The sequence below is a fragment of the Neodiprion virginianus genome, chromosome 5 (assembly GCF_021901495.1).
Source record: "Neodiprion virginianus isolate iyNeoVirg1 chromosome 5, iyNeoVirg1.1, whole genome shotgun sequence".
Classification (NCBI taxonomy): Eukaryota; Metazoa; Arthropoda; class Insecta; order Hymenoptera; family Diprionidae; genus Neodiprion; species Neodiprion virginianus.
The window spans coordinates 18619234-18637443 of record NC_060881.1 but is presented as its reverse complement, the minus strand read 5'-3'; the positions used below and the strand labels follow the sequence as shown (position 1 = coordinate 18637443).

Below are 18210 nucleotides of genomic sequence, written 5' to 3'. Positions count from 1 at the left end.
TTGTATCCCATACATCCACTTGTATCAATAAGTTATTTGACTATTCCTTCGGCCTCTCTTCGTAAAATTGTTCGACGTTCGAAATTAATTAGTGCAGCTAATTCAAGCTTGCGAAACATCTCCAAATGTATCATCAAAGACATTTTATATAACGCGAGCATGTTTTACGCATGTTTTTAAACTAGTTTTGGGAACCCAAAATAGCCGTTTCTGCGACGGTAAAGTGCATCTGTGAATGCGCATGCGCGGAGTACAGAAAAAATTCACTTTCAGCTTCTAGAAATTCAAAGTGGTAATTTCTGTACTGCACGTACGTACCGTCGCAAAGAAATTTGACATTGCGCGACCCTAACCTCAATTTCATGCTTCGTGAAAAAACGCGTGACATAGTCTTGTGATATAAAGAATCATGTGCAACAAGGAGGCGATGATCTTTTGCTTTGCGTATTTGCAATATTTCCCTTCGGCTCGTATGCGCGCTCATCTACGACTCATATTGAAAACTTACTCGAGAAGACCGAGTTTGCCTTCTTGTTACACAATATGCTATTTCATTCGCAGATTGCGAAATTGCAACTAATCCGTTATTTCAATCTTATCTGTTCGTAGTTTGAAGCTGCGATTTGATATAACCCGTGTCCCATTTCAATTTCAGTCGTCATTTTCAATTTTGTATACCTATGCTGATAATTCTCAGAAAGTAAAAACTTCTGAGCCAATGCATGAATTACCGATATCGCAAAATACCTTGAAACATTTTTAATTCCCAATTCACGCAAAGTTTTAGTAACAAGTTACGGAATTATTTTTCTTGGAAAACTAACGAAAAATTTTGCTCATTGCAGGGGATGGTACAGTTTTGTAGCTAGTTCTGTTTTCCATTTTACAGATACATGTTCTCATCACAATTGTTTTCTTATTGAGAACCTGTTTCTTAAACTTGTTTGCCTTGAAACAATAACAGTTCTGTGAATGAGCTCGCGACTCTTAACGGGAATCGCAGAGATAAATATGTACAAAAAAATTTTCGAACGATCAACGTGATATCTTATTCTGGAGTAAAGTGCGATGTTGCAGAATTTTTTAACACGGGAATTGGAACTGAAGTCCAGCTAAAAATATTAGAATGATTATTATATACAATATATAATACATAATGATTAATGTTATTCTTGGATATGAAGGTCACAACTCAAAACACTTTTTTATAGTGTTAACGTTTCAGCCCTGATGGGGGCCCTCCTCAGAACCAATTTATTTAAACATCTGTCACGAACAAAAATAATAAAATAATGTACAACTCCGTTATAACAAAATTAAACATAAGTGGTTTAGATAATAAGCAAGGATGTTTATGCAGATATAAATGAGAGGAATTACCTAGTGTGGGATGATACTTTCAATTACAGCAGACAGGGAACACTATTAAGTAGTGAATGCGTGTTGGTAAATAGAAACAATAAAAAACAAAAACCGAAACACACTGCGATCGCGATACGTAGTTCCCAAGACTTCATCCTTGTTGTTAATTTGGTAAAATAAAACACACAGCCGTTACAGGTTTAAATCAAGAGCACATTTGCACATGTGGAACGTCCAGTGTGTAGTGGGGGGAGATCGATATCGATAGTTATCAGAGTAAACGCAGAGTCAACGGGTTAAAAGGAAACCAAAATTTTGTTAAGAAGGTAAAATCGAGAGCAAGCTCAGTCGGTAATGGATAATTACAATGGTTGTATCACAGAGGTGTAAATAGTACTCAGATGTTCGATGTCTTGTCTTCGGTTGACAGAATTGGGATGTGCAACAATATTGCACATTTCTAACAATAGCCTATTGTAATACAATGGTTCAACGTCAATAATGCTGGCTTGAGAATAATTGAAAGAGTGGTCGAAATCGATGGCATGCCTCGTCAGTGCAATATAATTATCCTCGTGTTCATGGATATTGCGTTTATGCTCGGTTATCCTGGTGTGTAGTTGCCTACTTGTTTGGCCTATGTAGGACATGTTGCATTGGTTGCAGGGAATTTTGTAAACTACACCAGAACGCATACCCAGGAGTGAGGGGTCCTTACCCGAATCAAACATAGAGGATAGATCATGTGCAAATTTACCCACAAATTGAATTTTGTACTTAAAGAATGTTCTGTTGAGCGACTCAAACAACCCCGCAACGTATGGGATGGAAATATAGTTTTTTTGATTAGCTTGTGCAGCAGATGCATCGATATTATTGTTGGAGCTAGTCGATGACAAGATGGAATCGTATTTGAACTGTATATGCTTGTTGAGCAGACGAGATGGATAGTCATTTTTACTTAGTACCTGCTGAATCAAGGACATATTTTTGTTATGAAATTCCATACTTGAGAGTCGGATCGCTCTATCAACCAAGCAATGAATCGTTCCAATTTTGTAAGATCTGGGATGGTGAGAATGGAAATTTAAATACCTTTGTGACCAGGTATGAAACCAATCTGTTTTGATGAGCTGGTTATCATTAATGATCAAGACATCTAAAAAGCTGATTCAACTGTTTACCAACATAATGTACACAAATTTCAAAGGTCGTTGCTTAATCTCGAGATTAGTGACGCTCTGCGGCCATCATCAAATATCAAAATATTTTGCTGTCACTTGAGAACGATATTTTAATAGAATGACCTGTTGAAGTGTCAAAAAAATTTTTCGACACACAACACCTGAAATTGGAACCGGCTTTCAATGCTCACAAGGCGTCTATCATCAACAAGTTAGCTAATCTTATTAATAACAAAAAACGTCCCACTTCCAATCCAATTGACTCGACCTTTGAAAATTGGATTGTGAACCTTAGCAATACGGAAATTCCTGTCAATGTTACTGACGTTCTAAAAATGGGACCCAAATATGGCATTCCTTGTAAGCCCCACCGCATCCCAACCAACAAACTTATCTCTTATTTCGAATCAAAGATTTCTTTCATTCCTTCTGATTGCCGCAATACGGCCCGCCAAGATTTTACCAACGCCATAAAAAAGTTCATCAACACCCCTTCTGTCATTCACGCTGACAAGAATATCCTTCATAAAATTAAAGAAACTAAGATCTTTCAAAATAATAACCAGGATTTCCTTTTCTTGAAGGCAGACAAGGGAAACACGACTATTGTGATGAACAAACAATTGTACGAGGAAAAAATGTTGCAACAACTCTCCAACAACAACTCCTACAAAGTTGTTAGATACGATCTTACCTGTACCTTGCAACAGGAAGTTAAAAAACTAACAATGGATTGGTCTAAAAGTAAACTCATCTCGGATCAACTTAGACGTCAAATCGCAAAAACTGATTGTTTACCACCTAGAGCCTACGGGCTACCTAAAATTCATAAACCGTATACACCGGTAAGAATTATAGTTTCGTTCACAGATAGTCCGACTATCAATCTAGCTCGCTTCCTCAGTCAATGTATTGGTAACAACATCGTCCCTCCCTTGTCACGTGTAAGAGATAGTTTTGCTCTTGTTAATGCTATCAGGTACTTTCGTCTCCCACCTGATCATGTATTAGTTTCGCTGGATGTTGTGTCATTGTTTACAAATGTTCCACAAGATCTTGCAATCAACGCCGTGAAACAGCGTTGGCATCAGTTGGTGGACAAAATTCCTGTCCCACTTGATGAACTCATAAAAGCATTACACATCTGTTTTAAGGCTGCCATATTCAAATTTAATCAGAACATATATGCTCAAATTTATGGTTTACCGATGGGCTCGCCGCTCTCTCCAATTTTGTCGGATTTGGTTTTGGATGATCTTGAACAATATTGTCTCAACAAACTGGACTTCAAGCCTTCATTCTATTTCAGATATGTAGATGACATAATCACAGCTGTCCCTTCGGATAAAGTTGCAGAAATGCTATCTGTCTTCAACCAATTCCATCCGAGATTACAATTTACCTCTGAAATAGAGTTTAATCATCGAATTAGCTTTTTAGATGTCTTGATCATTAATGATAACCAGCTCATCAAAACAGATTGGTTTCATACCTGGTCACAAAGGTATTTAAATTTCCATTCTCACCATCCCAGATCTTACAAAATTGGAACGATTCATTGCTTGGTTGATAGAGCGATCCGACTCTCAAGTATGGAATTTCATAACAAAAATATGTCCTTGATTCAGCAGGTACTAAGTAAAAATGACTATCCATCTCGTCTGCTCAACAAGCATATACAGTTCAAATACGATTCCATCTTGTCATCGACTAGCTCCAACAATAATATCGATGCATCTGCTGCACAAGCTAATCAAAAAAACTATATTTCCATCCCATACGTTGCGGGGTTGTTTGAGTCGCTCAACAGAACATTCTTTAAGTACAAAATTCAATTTGTGGGTAAATTTGCACATGATCTATCCTCTATGTTTGATTCGGGTAAGGACCCCTCACTCCTGGGTATGCGTTCTGGTGTAGTTTACAAAATTCCCTGCAACCAATGCAACATGTCCTACATAGGCCAAACAAGTAGGCAACTACACACCAGGATAACCGAGCATAAACGCAATATCCATGAACACGAGGATAATTATATTGCACTGACGAGGCATGCCATCGATTTCGACCACTCTTTCAATTATTCTCAAGCCAGCATTATTGACGTTGAACCATTGTATTACAATAGGCTATTGTTAGAAATGTGCAATATTGTTGCACATCCCAATTCTGTCAACCGAAGACAAGACATCGAACATCTGAGTACTATTTACACCTCTGTGATACAACCATTGTAATTATCCATTACCGACTGAGCTTGCTCTCGATTTTACCTTCTTAACAAAATTTTGGTTTCCTTTTAACCCGTTGACTCTGCGTTTACTCTGATAACTATCGATATCGATCTCCCCCCACTACACACTGGACGTTCCACATGTGCAAATGTGCTCTTGATTTAAACCTGTAACGGCTGTGTGTTTTATTTTACCAAATTAACAACAAGGATGAAGTCTTGGGAACTACGTATCGCGATCGCAGTGTGTTTCGGTTTTTGTTTTTTATTGTTTCTATTTACCAACACGCATTCACTACTTAATAGTGTTCCCTGTCTGCTGTAATTGAAAGTATCATCCCACACTAGGTAATTCCTCTCATTTATATCTGCATAAACATCCTTGCTTATTATCTAAACCACTTATGTTTAATTTTGTTATAACGGAGTTGTACATTATTTTATTATTTTTGTTCGTGACAGATGTTTAAATAAATTGGTTCTGAGGAGGGCCCCCATCAGGGCTGAAACGTTAACACTATAAAAAAGTGTTTTGAGTTGTGACCTTCATATCCAAGAACAACATTAATCAACAAGTCATCAAGGTCAAGAAAAATCGTCTTTATAATACATAATACAGGCAGCCAACATTTCCATTAGATAATCATGAAAAATGCATAATCGTTCATTTATTTTTAATCGTGTATACATGTAAAATGCATATACAATATATACACATATATGTATATATATACCCATATATGTGAACATTAAATGTATAATAAACAATTTGTTAGTTAGTACTGATTGGACGGAACGAATTCTCTTTGTACTAAAACACTCTTTTTCCCTATACAATATGTTGTACATAATTTACTAACTACTTTTATAGTACCTATTCAAAAAAATGATAATAATTATAATCACTAACCATATTACAACACGATTCATTAACAGTTATTATAATACTAAAGTTTCAGGTTTTTTAAAGTTCAGATAACTGAAAAGAATTGTTCTATTGAAAAAAATTTCGAAGTCTCTACAATGAACGTATGAAAAGAAATTGAAACGAAAAGATTCATAGCTCCGAAATGAATTTTCGAAAACCGAAAATATTGAAGTATGTTTCATTGATTTCAGATCACTATGAAAAATACTTCGTTTTGTACAAAATTCAGATCTGTTCTTATTGCTCTTAACTACGTCAAGAAAAATTAATTGTCCGTCTCGATATATAATATAACTTATCAGAAGCCGAGACCCAAGAATCGGTTTTGTTACAAATGTACTGAGGAACAAATTTCAGATAATTTGTCACGTTAAGATAGCTCTTTTTGTTTTGTTACAAATTCACTTCATAATTCCAACATATAAGATTTGTAGTTAAGTTTTTAATCAGTCTTCTACTTGAAATGATTTCTTAACGAATAGCTGTTTCAAAAAAATGAATCCAACTCATTTGATTTACCCATTTCTAAGGCTTTTAGTACACATATGATTAAGTTAAGAGCATATTGAAAACCGTTGATATGCGCGAGTCCCAATTTATCATTGCTTTGTAAATGAGCTAAATAACTATGTCCGAGTGAATTGTAGGCCTCATTATTTTTTGATTAGATTCCGGAACTAATAAATTTCTGTTTCTCAAGTTATTCCAACTTAAAAGTTATAACGCTTTACTTTTAGCTAACTGTATATTCGGATATATCACAGAAAAATCAGATGTACAAGAATTGAATTCTAATGCAACGGTGAGTTTTTCAGAAGAATTGATATCTGGCAACATAATTATCTGAAACGCATTTTACAGCTAATATTTCTCAATGATCCGTTATCGTAGCGTTATCAACTTCAACTTTGTATCGTCGAAGGGTATAAATCATCGGTATAACAGAATCAATTGAATCTCTCAAGAAAGCTATAATCAAAAACTTGTTCTTCAATAATAACTCTTTCGGCCGATGTCAATATGCACATTTTTATAAAGAAAGAAAATCTGTTTGAGTAATTTTGCGGAACAAAGTCCCCTGAATAAAGTGAGCTGTTTAACATAGAAGTAAAATCGAATGAATCTACCCATTAGATTGTTTACAACTTTAAAGCGACTCGAAAGGTACCAATGATATCCAAGCTTGGTTCACATAAGCCCATTATTTTCGATCTTCATAGTTTTAAGCGAAGCCTCCAATGCAATTGCTAAGTCCTATCCTATCAAATCCTAAGTCGGGTATTTTTCAATAGAGCTAAATGCCCATTGGGCTACTTGTTTTGGACCTCAAAAACCACGAACAACCATCTCGAAACCGAAAAAATGTTTTTGGTGATACGTATTCTGGTCTTTGATAGGTTCCATACTTCTCGCTCTAATTTTCATTTTTTTATTTTTCTGATCAAGATGTTGAACTGTCACATTGATTTTTTTAGGATGCCTAGCACCCATAAAAGAATTCACAAAATCGCTTCTACTTTTTCATGCCCTCAAATCTGAAAAAACAAATTAAAACTCATGTTCTGGAAATAGGATTCGAAAAAAATTTACCAATGTTAGGTATTCTTCGTATAGTTCATGGAATACGACGAAAAATAGGAAGAAGTTATGAATACTTGGTTTCATGGAAATAAAAAAGAAACTGAAGAGAAAGTGTAAAGTGTGGGTATTAATTTTGTCTTTCAGATTTGGGGCCATAATAAAATAAAAACGATCCTAGGCATTCTTCGTATGGATGCCAAGAATCCTAAAACAAGTCTATGTGACAGCCCGACATTTCTTACTCAAAATAAATAAGAGTAAGTAGTCTAGAACCTAACAAAGACCAAAACATGCGTTACCAGAAACATTTTTGCGGTTATTAAATGATTATTCGTGGTTTTTAAGGGCCTAAATCAAATAGACTTATGCGCATGTAATTCTATTGAAGATTGCGAACTTGGTAATGTCATCGGAAGCTCTCCTTAAAGATCTTTGCAGCATACGAATGAAATAACCCGACCAATACACAATGTGCGACTATCTCGTTACAAATTTGGTGAAAATCATCAATTTTTGGCCAACAAACCTCCTCAATGGCAAGATTGAATATAAACCTAAGACTACGCAATAAATCGCGATCAAATAACGTACTACGCTCTACATATAAGTAATAACACTGTGACAAAGCGGGCAAGCGTTGACATTGATGATGTCGCGTTCAGTGGCGGCATGATGCCGGCACACGCTGCAGACCCAGGCATTGGCGAGATCCATCAGAGGTTTTCCAGATATAACGCAACCTGGAAATCTCGTCGCGCAGTTTGGACAAGCGACGCACCAGTCAGGAACGAGAGTCTCGCAATTGACGCACTCCGACTTGGCGTTCCGCGAGTCTTTTGGACTGTACTTAGTGAAAATGGCCAACGCGAGTTCCTCGTAATCCTCCCTCTTCGCGTGGCCGATCTTTTCCATAGCCTCGAGCCTTATGAAGGCCTTCGAACACGCGGCGAAGGCGCGATTAATGCAGCTCGAGAGCGCCAGGAGGCAGTAAATGTCTTCGGCGTCAATGACGTCCTCGTACTCTCTGAGCCGCAACGAGGTCTTCATTGCGGCGTCTGGCTGTCCGTCGTAAAGCTGCCTGTGGGCCAGGAGCAGAAAGTGGAAGGCTTCGGCGCCTCGCCAGGCCCTCTCAATGACCTTGGTGTCCTCGTTGCTCTCTGTGAGTCCCATGACAACGTTACTTCGGCCCGCCTTCGCCGCCGGTGCGCCTTTCAAGTGGTCTTCGACGAGGAGAGCGGCCAACACGTAGATCTTCTTCGTCCTCACTGGATTCGTTCTGAGCTTCGCCTGCTCCTCAGCAAGCGCGAACAGCAGCTTCGCCGCCTCCAGATGGTGGTTCGCCTTCCGGTATAGTTCCACAGCCTGTAGCATTTTTCCATTGCCCAGAAGATGGCTCGCATACTTGTTCAGCAGCTCACCTATCTGCGCCATCTTGTACGTCTTGGCCAACTCCACCGCCTGGTCCCAATGGTTCAAACGCACACAGGTGTCCACGGCCAGCTTAACATCTCCGTACTTTACGTACGCCAGGACAGCCTGAGGGCACATTCCGACCGACGCGAGCATCTTGCCGACGGTTTTGAGCAGCGGACTTTTGTCCGGTAGCTGCTCTATCGTTCCAGCGAGTTGGTGGTACTCTTCGAGCTTGTAGTAGCACTGGATGAGCCTCTCCGTGTTGCTGCCCTTCTCGTAATACTCCCTTGCGCTCTCCCAGTTCTGTCTCTCGGCAAAGAAGTCGCCGATCTTGTTGAATGCGTGCTCCATCTGCTTGTCCGACCCACCGATTCCCATCTTCATTAACTGGATCACGCGGAAATAATCACCCAACTTCTGACGCAAAGTTATCGCTAAATCCCTGCGGTCCAAGTCCAGGTAAAGCTTCTCCGCGTTGTCATAGTCCCCCAGGAACGCGGCGACTTCCGCCTTCTTCAGCTGGTCATTGTGCACGTTTCGTAGTCTTTTTATGAATTGAATTCCAAGGTAATCGGCGCAGCGCACCATCGCGTTCTCAGCCGTCTCGAGGTCCAAATACTTTAGCGCTGATTCGGCGAGAAGGCGCCAGAGTCTGGGGTGCGGATTGTCCTGAATGAAGCTGTTCGCCTCCTTGAGACCGACCTTGGAAAGTAGTTCCCTGGTGTCACGCAGCGACTTGACTTCCAAATCAACGATCAATTCGCGTCGCGTTTCTTCAGGCTTCTGCATTAGCTCGTCCAAGAGAACACAGCGTATCTCCAGATCCTGGAAGCTGCATATGTACCCCGAGCAGGATATTGGCTCCTCGGGATCAAGTCCCCTTAAAACGTACATTCTGGTCTTCTCCATGATAGCAAGCAGCGAGGGGTTATCCTGAGCCCAGCACATCGCCCAGACATCCTTGCGCTCGAACTTTCTAACGTCTTCCTCGTCACCGGTACCATTTTTAGCTGGCTCTAGATCCAGCATCGTTAGGATCCCGACTGTATCAATGATCGAAGCTCTCGTGGAGTTGGAATTCACGGCGAGCTTGCAGGGCTTCGAGGCAGTCGCGTATCGGTTTGTCAGCGTTACCTGGGGCAGCGAGTACCGCTGAATCATCCCCGATTCTCTTCCTAGAAGCAAAACTTTCTCCGTCGCAACCATACAGCAGATTGGGTCCAGAGTCGGCTTTGTGTTCAGCGGAGCTTCGAAGGCTCTGTCTCTGTCCAGATCCTGAATGACCTCCGTAACCCCCGTAGGAGTGTCGTCGATGTGATAAGTTCGATCTCTTCTGGTCCGCCCAGAATTCAACGCCGAGTTTCTGGGCATTCTGAAACTCCAGAGCGTAAAATTGTCCCGTGAAGCAACTATCACTACGTTTCCGGTCATTGCCACCCACAACGGCTCCGTATGCAGGTGCTTGACGTCGATCGGAGTAGCGATCGTATTGCAGACCAGAAGCGCGTAGGGCTCGCTCACCTGCCCGGAGTCGTTCTTCACGGCAAGTACGCAGTGCTCACCGAACGACGCGACCGATATCAAAGCCCTGACGTGTTTAGTGTACGTCAAATTTCCTTCGGCGTTCCAGAAGGTGACACATATCCCGTCCCGGGTCAGCTTCTCGCTGGAAAATACCACGGTCCCCCCAAAGTAGGTCCACTTGTAGTCCAGTCTGATGTTCGCGAAGTAGATGTGCGAGTCGACCGAGAGCGCGAGTCTCAGCGAGCCGCCCTCCCAAGCGCAGGAGGTTACTTCTCTTCCTGGTACCTTCAGCGTCCTGACTAGCTCCCCAAATGGCGTGTAAAATTGGACGAAATTCGACTCCCTGGTCTCCCCACCGACTAGCGTCGGCATCATTCCGGCGACGGCGAAGAGCGAGCCACAGTGGTTCCAACAGCACCAAGCGACGGTCATTCCAGTGTCAAGGAGTGCCGGTCGGTCGTCGTTCTCGCCTCGCATCAGCTGAATCTTCCCACTTTGGTAGCAGACGATCAGAGAGGGCGCGTCAGTCGCGACGAGGCCGTTTTTTCCGTCGTACCAGTCCAGCGCCACGACACTTTGCGGCTTGGTGACACTCAGCGGAACCATGTTAAGCTTCATCAGGAATATACCCTGGTTGTCGTAGAGGTGGACTTCACCGTTCTTCACGCTAAAGAGCAGCAGCTTTCCGTCGGGAGACCATTGGACTCCCGTCAAGAGCGTGTTTTTCAATTCCTTGCCCCAGATTCGATTGCCGTCGACGGATCCGACGATCACGGCTCCATCCTCGTAAACGATGCAGATCTTCTGACCGTCCGAGCTCCACGCCATTCCCTTCACCACCGACTTGTTGCGGTTATTTATCATCTCCTCGTACCACGAACCCTTGTACAGCATCCAGACTATTATTACGCCGTGCTGGTCACTCGACGTCAGCTTCTGGTGCTCCTCGTTCCATATCACGACCTGGACATGACCATTGTGGCCTTCAAGCGTCTGGTTCATACTCAGATTGCTCGCCGCCGCCAAGCCCAAGTTCTTCGAGGTGGACGATGTCGGGCCTCCGGTGCTTGAATCTACCCTCAGGACCTTCAGGAGGCCATCTTCGCCACCCACGGCGATAAAGCCTTGTTGCTGGTTCCAGGCCATGCAGTTCAATCGGAAGTTGTTCGGTATAGCTATTTTCTTACTCAGGTATACGAACATTGTTGGTTGTGTTTGTTACGCGTTTCTTGTTTGTTTGATTTTTTTTTTTTAGTTATGAGCGTACAAGGGTTCGTTTACCTTTGGAGGTTAATTACTTTTCGGTACGATTAGTTTCTGAGTGACATCGTTAAGACACGGTCGTAATTGCCCCGACTTTCACTTGAGACGGTTGAAAAAGTCCGATTCTTCTAAACGTTTAACGTCCTCGGGCATAATATTGACGGCTGACGAAAACAAACTGACGTCGGCCGAGCTTGTTGACACTTTACCCAACTTCACGGCGCGTTTACAATGAACGATGAAATTATAACTCGGTCATAGATGAACATATTGCTAGACGGGGGATTCAGTGAGTGGAGATATCAAGCTTACTGTCTTACCGACAAATCCTCGAAGTCATATTTTGCATTCTTTTCTTCACCGGAGTTATAGATTCTCTTCCAAATTTGAGAAATGATTTAAAATTCCGAATGATATTTAAATTTGAGTATGATGTTTAAATTTGAAAATGATTCAGCGAATCCCATTTTGTATTTTTGTTTCATCGCTTTTCCAAACTTTAGAGCACCGACCGTAAATATTTATCAGGTTATTTAATGGAAATATTACATCCGGGTAATTTAAAAATAATCTAATCAGTCTATCTATCTGTATTTAATTAATTCAAGTTTCATCCCTGTTTTGGCAACTGAGAATATGTAACACGCACATATTTTATCCGATTATCATTTGTCCATTAATAACATGATAAGTTGGCCAATTGTGATCAAGAATACAAATGAGGATCGGTAAACATGTACGTTGGATCGTATAAATGCAAGCGAATATTAAAATTAAAAAGGTATTTTGTCTCATGTGCTGCCACCGTGTTGACAATTCGAAGTTCGGTTACGTGATAATACGTATCGCACTGACGACACAACCATGTATACATATATATATGTATTTTATGTATTATTTATCCACATTTCACACACAATATATCAGTGACTACGGTCACAGTATATCAGCGATTCGTGCGATTTGTAGAGTCCGTTGATTTAGTGCTTGTCACAAAAACTTGATATAAACTGACAACCTACAGCACCGAGGAGCGAGGACAGCAACCAGTGGGCAGTAACAAGTAGAGCGGTGATAAAAGCGTTTATAGCCACTGCATGTATCTATTGTTGGATTCATAGTTGAGAAATCATATAAAATAAAGAGGGTGAAGAAGAAAAAACAAAAATTAAAACAGATAAGAACCCAAGCGATACTCGGGCACAATACAGTATAAGTAACTGGTCAAGATTAACTGCACACACCTATTTCTCATTCTGGAATAACGAGATATGGTAAGTGTAGATACACGAATCTATGAAACGTACAAAATAACAAATGATAGTCTACTAGATAATTGTATTCACTTGCTAAGTCGTCACAACTTTTGCCCAGAGGCCGAAATATGTAGCGTGGCTATATTTGTCGCTAAACGAATCAATATTTTTTGCTATCCCTCCCTATTCAACATGATAAAACAACTGGCTTAACGGCCCGAGTTCTGATTTCGATCCTCTTAATCTTCCATTCGTAGGACGATGACGATCAATATCAAACCGGCTACGACGTCGGATCCTTTCCGAAGGACTTTGGCTACACACCGTTCGACGGTGAAGGTGACGGACCGGTCGGTCCCTTGGCCGGTGATCAGAAGCCTAGAATATTGCTCATGGGATTAAGAAGGTGAGTTCCAAGTCCGAACAAGCTTTGCTGCACTTGTCGGACATATGCAGGCAGGGAAAATTCTGTCGCGAGATGACAGTGGTCAAGCATTATCGTCAGTCGAGTTTCAACGGAATTTAAAAGCTGGAATCAGAAATATCGAGTGAAATTGAAGTTCGGGCCATTCTTGTAAAAATGTATTTTTGAAAAAACTCGGTGTTTCACAATTTTTGGATTGTCCGAATTCGATAAATAATGATAAAGTGAGACATATACACATTTTAGAATAGTCAAGTACCTTAAAGTCATTCCAAGTTTACAAAGCAGTACTTGTTTCAATTTTTCATTATCTTAATAATACCAACTGAAGATTCGTTCTATCAAGTCCTAATTTGTGAGATGAAATACTTTGAGAGATACATCGTATCCAATAAAAATACAAATAATCAATTGTCATTGCTGTATGCGCTGCTTTGTACTGTTTCTGAGACATCAGTCAAGGTTCTAACAAAGAAAGTTCAAAGTACATATGCCATCAGTTGAAAGTTCTCACGAGCTCATGATTTCAAAGATAAGGAGAGTCAGTAACTTTGATTATTCTACTGATTTACCAAATTCTGTTATCAGGTTAAAGTTTGCAACGATACTGTAACGATGCATTTTCGTGAAAACACTATTTTGCAACTTTTGGACTGTCTAAAATCCAGTGGCAAATTCAAATCCTTCGAAGTTATGCTACAGTTGCAAAGCAGTTACTGTTCTATCAACATACCGTTACTTTGACGTTATCAACTGCAATTGCATATGGCTTTATGGAATTACATTTTTTATGAATTATAGTCAGATTGGAGATTCAGAATGTTGATTTTTAGAGCTATTTTAAATTCAGTAGAGAAGAAAAAACAGATTTCTGATCAACTTATATTTCACGCAGTGCTTCATGATTTCGTGGCTGATTGCACTATTGAAAAATTCATTATCTCGTGAAAAATTAGTCGGCTTTCTTTCAGGAGCGGTAAATCATCGATACAGAAGGTCGTTTTTCACAAAATGTCACCAAACGAGACGCTGTTTCTAGAAAGTACAAATAAGATAATCAAAGATGACATAAGCAACTCGAGTTTTGTCCAGTTCCAAATATGGGACTTTCCAGGGCAAATAGATTTCTTCGATCCAACTTTCGACAGCGACATGATATTCGGCGGTTGCGGAGCATTGGTATTTGTCATAGATGCTCAAGATGATTACATGGAGGCATTGAACAAATTGCACCTGACCGTAACGAAGGCTTACAAAGTTAATCAGGCCATAAAATTCGAAGTCTTTATACACAAGGTAGATGGCCTTTCAGATGATCACAAAATGGAAACGCAACGAGATATTCATACGCGAGCTAATGATGACCTCGCCGATTCTGGTGAGTGGTTAAGATTGTTACATTTCAGAGTTTCCGGTTTACCTAAAAAACTGGAGAATCAGAGATTTCAGGGAAAATCAGCAACAATTAAGTTGAATAATTTGTTGTTAAGATATGGAGTCCCCCCAAGATTCCGCCAATAAGTATACGATGAATGAAATATAATTTGTGATGATCGATTGAATTTCTTCGTTAAATACATTAAGTTTAGCAAACTGTCAAACTATAATTTTGGATGTGAAAAACCTGCAGACGTCAGGGTATTTTGAGATTAGTCGTTTGGATTATTAGTCAATTAGAATTTAATCCCATTTCTTTGCTTTCAGGATTCGACCAAATTCACCTGAGCTTTCATCTCACATCAATATATGACCACAGCATATTCGAAGCGTTCAGCAAAGTGGTTCAGAAACTGATACCGCAATTACCAACACTTGAGAATCTCCTAAATATACTTATATCGGTAAATTTATCGATTTATCTACCGTATCTAAACAGAATACATCTCAGAAATTCCATAAAAATTGAATCGCCCTCAAAGCTGTTCGGAATATGAAAAACTTTTACTAAATATAACTTGGTATTAAAGTTTTACAGTGATTCAAAATTTTTTAGTCACTTTCTAATCAATTACGCGAGTTTGGAAGAATTTGAGATTCTTTAGGAGTAATATAAATAACGAGGTTCGTTTTGATTATTTTTAGAACTCTGCAATTGAGAAGGCTTTTTTATTCGACGTTGTTTCCAAGATATACATAGCAACGGACAGTTCACCAGTCGATATGCAAAGTTACGAGCTTTGCTGTGATATGATAGACGTTGTGATCGACGTATCGTGTATCTACGGGTTGGTAGCAATCAATAAATTTCTTCTCACACTCAAAATTCTCTTGTGAAAACTATCCGAAAATTACGACAATTGCAGTTTAAGGGAAGATCACGAAGCTGCCGCTTTTGACAATCAAAGCTCAAGTTTAATCAAACTCAATAACGGTACAATTTTGTACCTGCGAGAAGTAAACAAATTCTTGGCACTGGTCTGCATTTTGCGCGAGAACAATTTTGACAGGCAAGGTAAGTAGAATTGATTAATAGACATGAATCTTTTTCACATTGCGCTTGTTTCAATATCTTTTGTAAACTTTTCCAACAGATTAGATCTTACCATTTTCAAAAACCTAAATTATTCACATACTTTTTATGAATATTTTTTACTTTATAAAAGATTTGAAACTCACTGAAAAGTGAAAAAAAAAATTGTGCAACATATTTTGGCCAGTTCTTTTCGAATTTGTAGCCTCACCACATAATCACTGCCTGTATTTGCTTTTCAGGTGTGATCGACTACAACTTTTTATGTTTCCGAAAAGCTATACAGCAAGTTTTTGAACTTCGCAACAAAGCGCTCGCAGCAGCCAGCATGAACAATCATTCCACGTCCCCAGTAAGTGCCAACGAATCTGCCACCGATGTTCCTGTACCGCAAACAAACGCGATCGGACAAAATGGCACCATTGCCTTAACCCAGAGCGAACCGATTCCTCGGTAAGCAAGATTCAGCTAATAAGAAATCGAATTTGAGTGAAGCAAAAAACTGGAGAGACACGTTTTTGTCTTACCTCGATAAAGAAAAAGACCTTTGTCGTTTCCCTTACAAATATATACACGCTTATATGTATATATGTGCTGTGTAATATATAGAGTAGGTGATATTTTTAAATTGACCAAAAAAGTAATAAAATGAAAAGAAAACTAGATCGTTTTATCGCATAAGTAAGGTAAAAAATAAATTCTCTTATTTATCCGTCGACGGGGATAAATGAACGATACTGATACCGATAGCTAAACATTCGCGATTTCTGATACGGGAACAACAAATTTAGGATTCAACTCTCATCTATTGCTGTAATGAAGAGAGAGAGAGAGATTTATCAGCAATGCATATTTATTCATAACGTGTAATGGAGTCAACGTAAAGGAACAAAAATCATGGTTTGAAATTGCAAGACAACAACTGTTTTTCATTTCCTTCCGATGGATCAATTTTAATACCGACGCATGGTCACTTTTAATAAACATCGCATCAACAAAGCAGCAAAAAGTGAAAGAAACAGAACACTACAGGAACATGTTTTGTACCGAAAGCTGACAATGACCATATCGAAAAAATAGGATATCGCAAACACAGGGAATATATTAATTCATTTTCCCAAAGATATTCATAGCGCACGTAGCTTTGATAAAAGAAATTTCATTGGCTATGTTATTTAACATAGACAACGAATATATCTTTACACTTCAGTCTCTATGTAAACGGTTGATTCATTCTTGTCTAGTGGCTGAAAACGTGCGAGCGTTTGACAAATACAGCTGAAGGTGAACTGATTATAACTATGTGCTTATCTATCTGCCTGTTAAAAAAAAAATCGCAAATGCACATTTCATGATCAATTTTTCATAGGTAACATCATACGTTTTTTTTTATTGTATTTCACAGATTTCTTAGAAAAGATAATTAATTTTTCTATACCAGCATTTTTCGATTCTTTAATTCGCCATCTCTTTACAAGTAAAAACAAATCTAGCAAGCCCCTAGGTTCATAATAAAACTATGTCAGTGGTTTCAAAGGATTTTTAAAATCAAAAGATTTCGCGCAAAACTTCGTTTCTGCTTATTACTTTTACCTGGCTTGCGATCATGACCCCCCGAGTAAGAGTTGACGACTCCCCTGGGGATCGGGACCCATACATTGAAAAACACTGTTCTAGGCGTTAAAGATTACCAAATTAGCCATTGTGTTTTATACTTCGAAAATTAAACAACACAGAGATCACAATTTGCATAATTGTATCTGTCTGGTAAACGAATATTTCAGTCTTTCGCCTTACAGGATCGAAAATATCCACGCAGGGTGTTCCTTGTCTTTGTTCAGAATACTTTTTTTTTATAATATGTTAGAGTATTTAAGATAGTTGGTTAGACAAAAATGAATACTTTTTAATAATTTTATGAAACAATAAAGTCCATAAAAAGTAGCAATTTGTTGTCAACCAACCTCAATAATTGAGGCGGAGACACCCTGCAGTCTTATTCATCTTGCCTGAACATCGCGACGGCAACTAAATGAAAAGAAAAAATAAGAAGAAATTTTACATGGCGTTCGGCAGTTTTGTCGTCAAACGGTCATATTTCTTCGGTGTGTAAAATAATTGTATAGAAATGTATATTGTTAAAATATATTTAAAAAGAAAGAAAAAAAAAAAACAAATAAATTATAAACCAAACAATTTTTTTCAACGATTTGTCTTCTCTTCTCACATTCAGGCATATAGACACCTCACTCGCTCCGACCTAGAATTCTAAAACTCGTCCCTTCGCACCAATCCGACTCTTCCTCTCTTTCGATGCCTTTGATATACTCGTCCAGTTCATCGCAGAGCGAATCTGCGCTAGAGTTCACGGCGTACAACTTGAGACGTTCCTCGTACCGATACCAGCGCAAGTAGGAAAACGTTTGTTCGTACTCCGTTGCTGCCTTGACTTGTTCGCTCAGTTGAACCGCTAGACTGGGTAAATTCGAAAAACAATTGTATGCAGGTTTCGATAATTAAAAAAAACTTTTCGAACATAGTTGAGAAGGGAAAATGTCTACCCCTGATTTTT

The 18210-nt window shown here is 39.4% G+C and overlaps 3 protein-coding genes across 3 annotated transcripts; 2 read left to right on the top strand and 1 right to left on the bottom strand.

Annotated features, from left to right (window-relative positions):
- Positions 1-2881: 2881 nt before the first annotated feature.
- Positions 2882-4184, top strand: LOC124305585 (uncharacterized). The gene is made up of 2 exons (XM_046765164.1): positions 2882-4050; positions 4178-4184. The coding sequence occupies exons 1-2, from the start codon at positions 2882-2884 to the stop codon at positions 4182-4184; spliced, it is 1176 nt and encodes a 391-aa protein (XP_046621120.1).
- A 1703-nt stretch (positions 4185-5887) lies between these two features.
- Positions 5888-11700, bottom strand: LOC124306160 (WD repeat-containing protein 35). The gene has a single exon (XM_046766454.1). The coding sequence runs from the start codon at positions 11426-11428 to the stop codon at positions 7886-7888; it is 3543 nt and encodes a 1180-aa protein (XP_046622410.1). The 5' UTR covers positions 11429-11700; the 3' UTR covers positions 5888-7885.
- Positions 11701-12391: 691 nt separating this feature from the next.
- Positions 12392-18116, top strand: LOC124306173 (ras-related GTP-binding protein C). Its single transcript, XM_046766482.1, has 8 exons — positions 12392-12762; positions 13002-13150; positions 14140-14546; positions 14873-15009; positions 15251-15393; positions 15472-15620; positions 15881-16091; positions 17872-18116. The coding sequence occupies exons 1-8, from the start codon at positions 12760-12762 to the stop codon at positions 17900-17902; spliced, it is 1230 nt and encodes a 409-aa protein (XP_046622438.1). The 5' UTR covers positions 12392-12759; the 3' UTR covers positions 17903-18116.
- Positions 18117-18210: the final 94 nt, after the last annotated feature.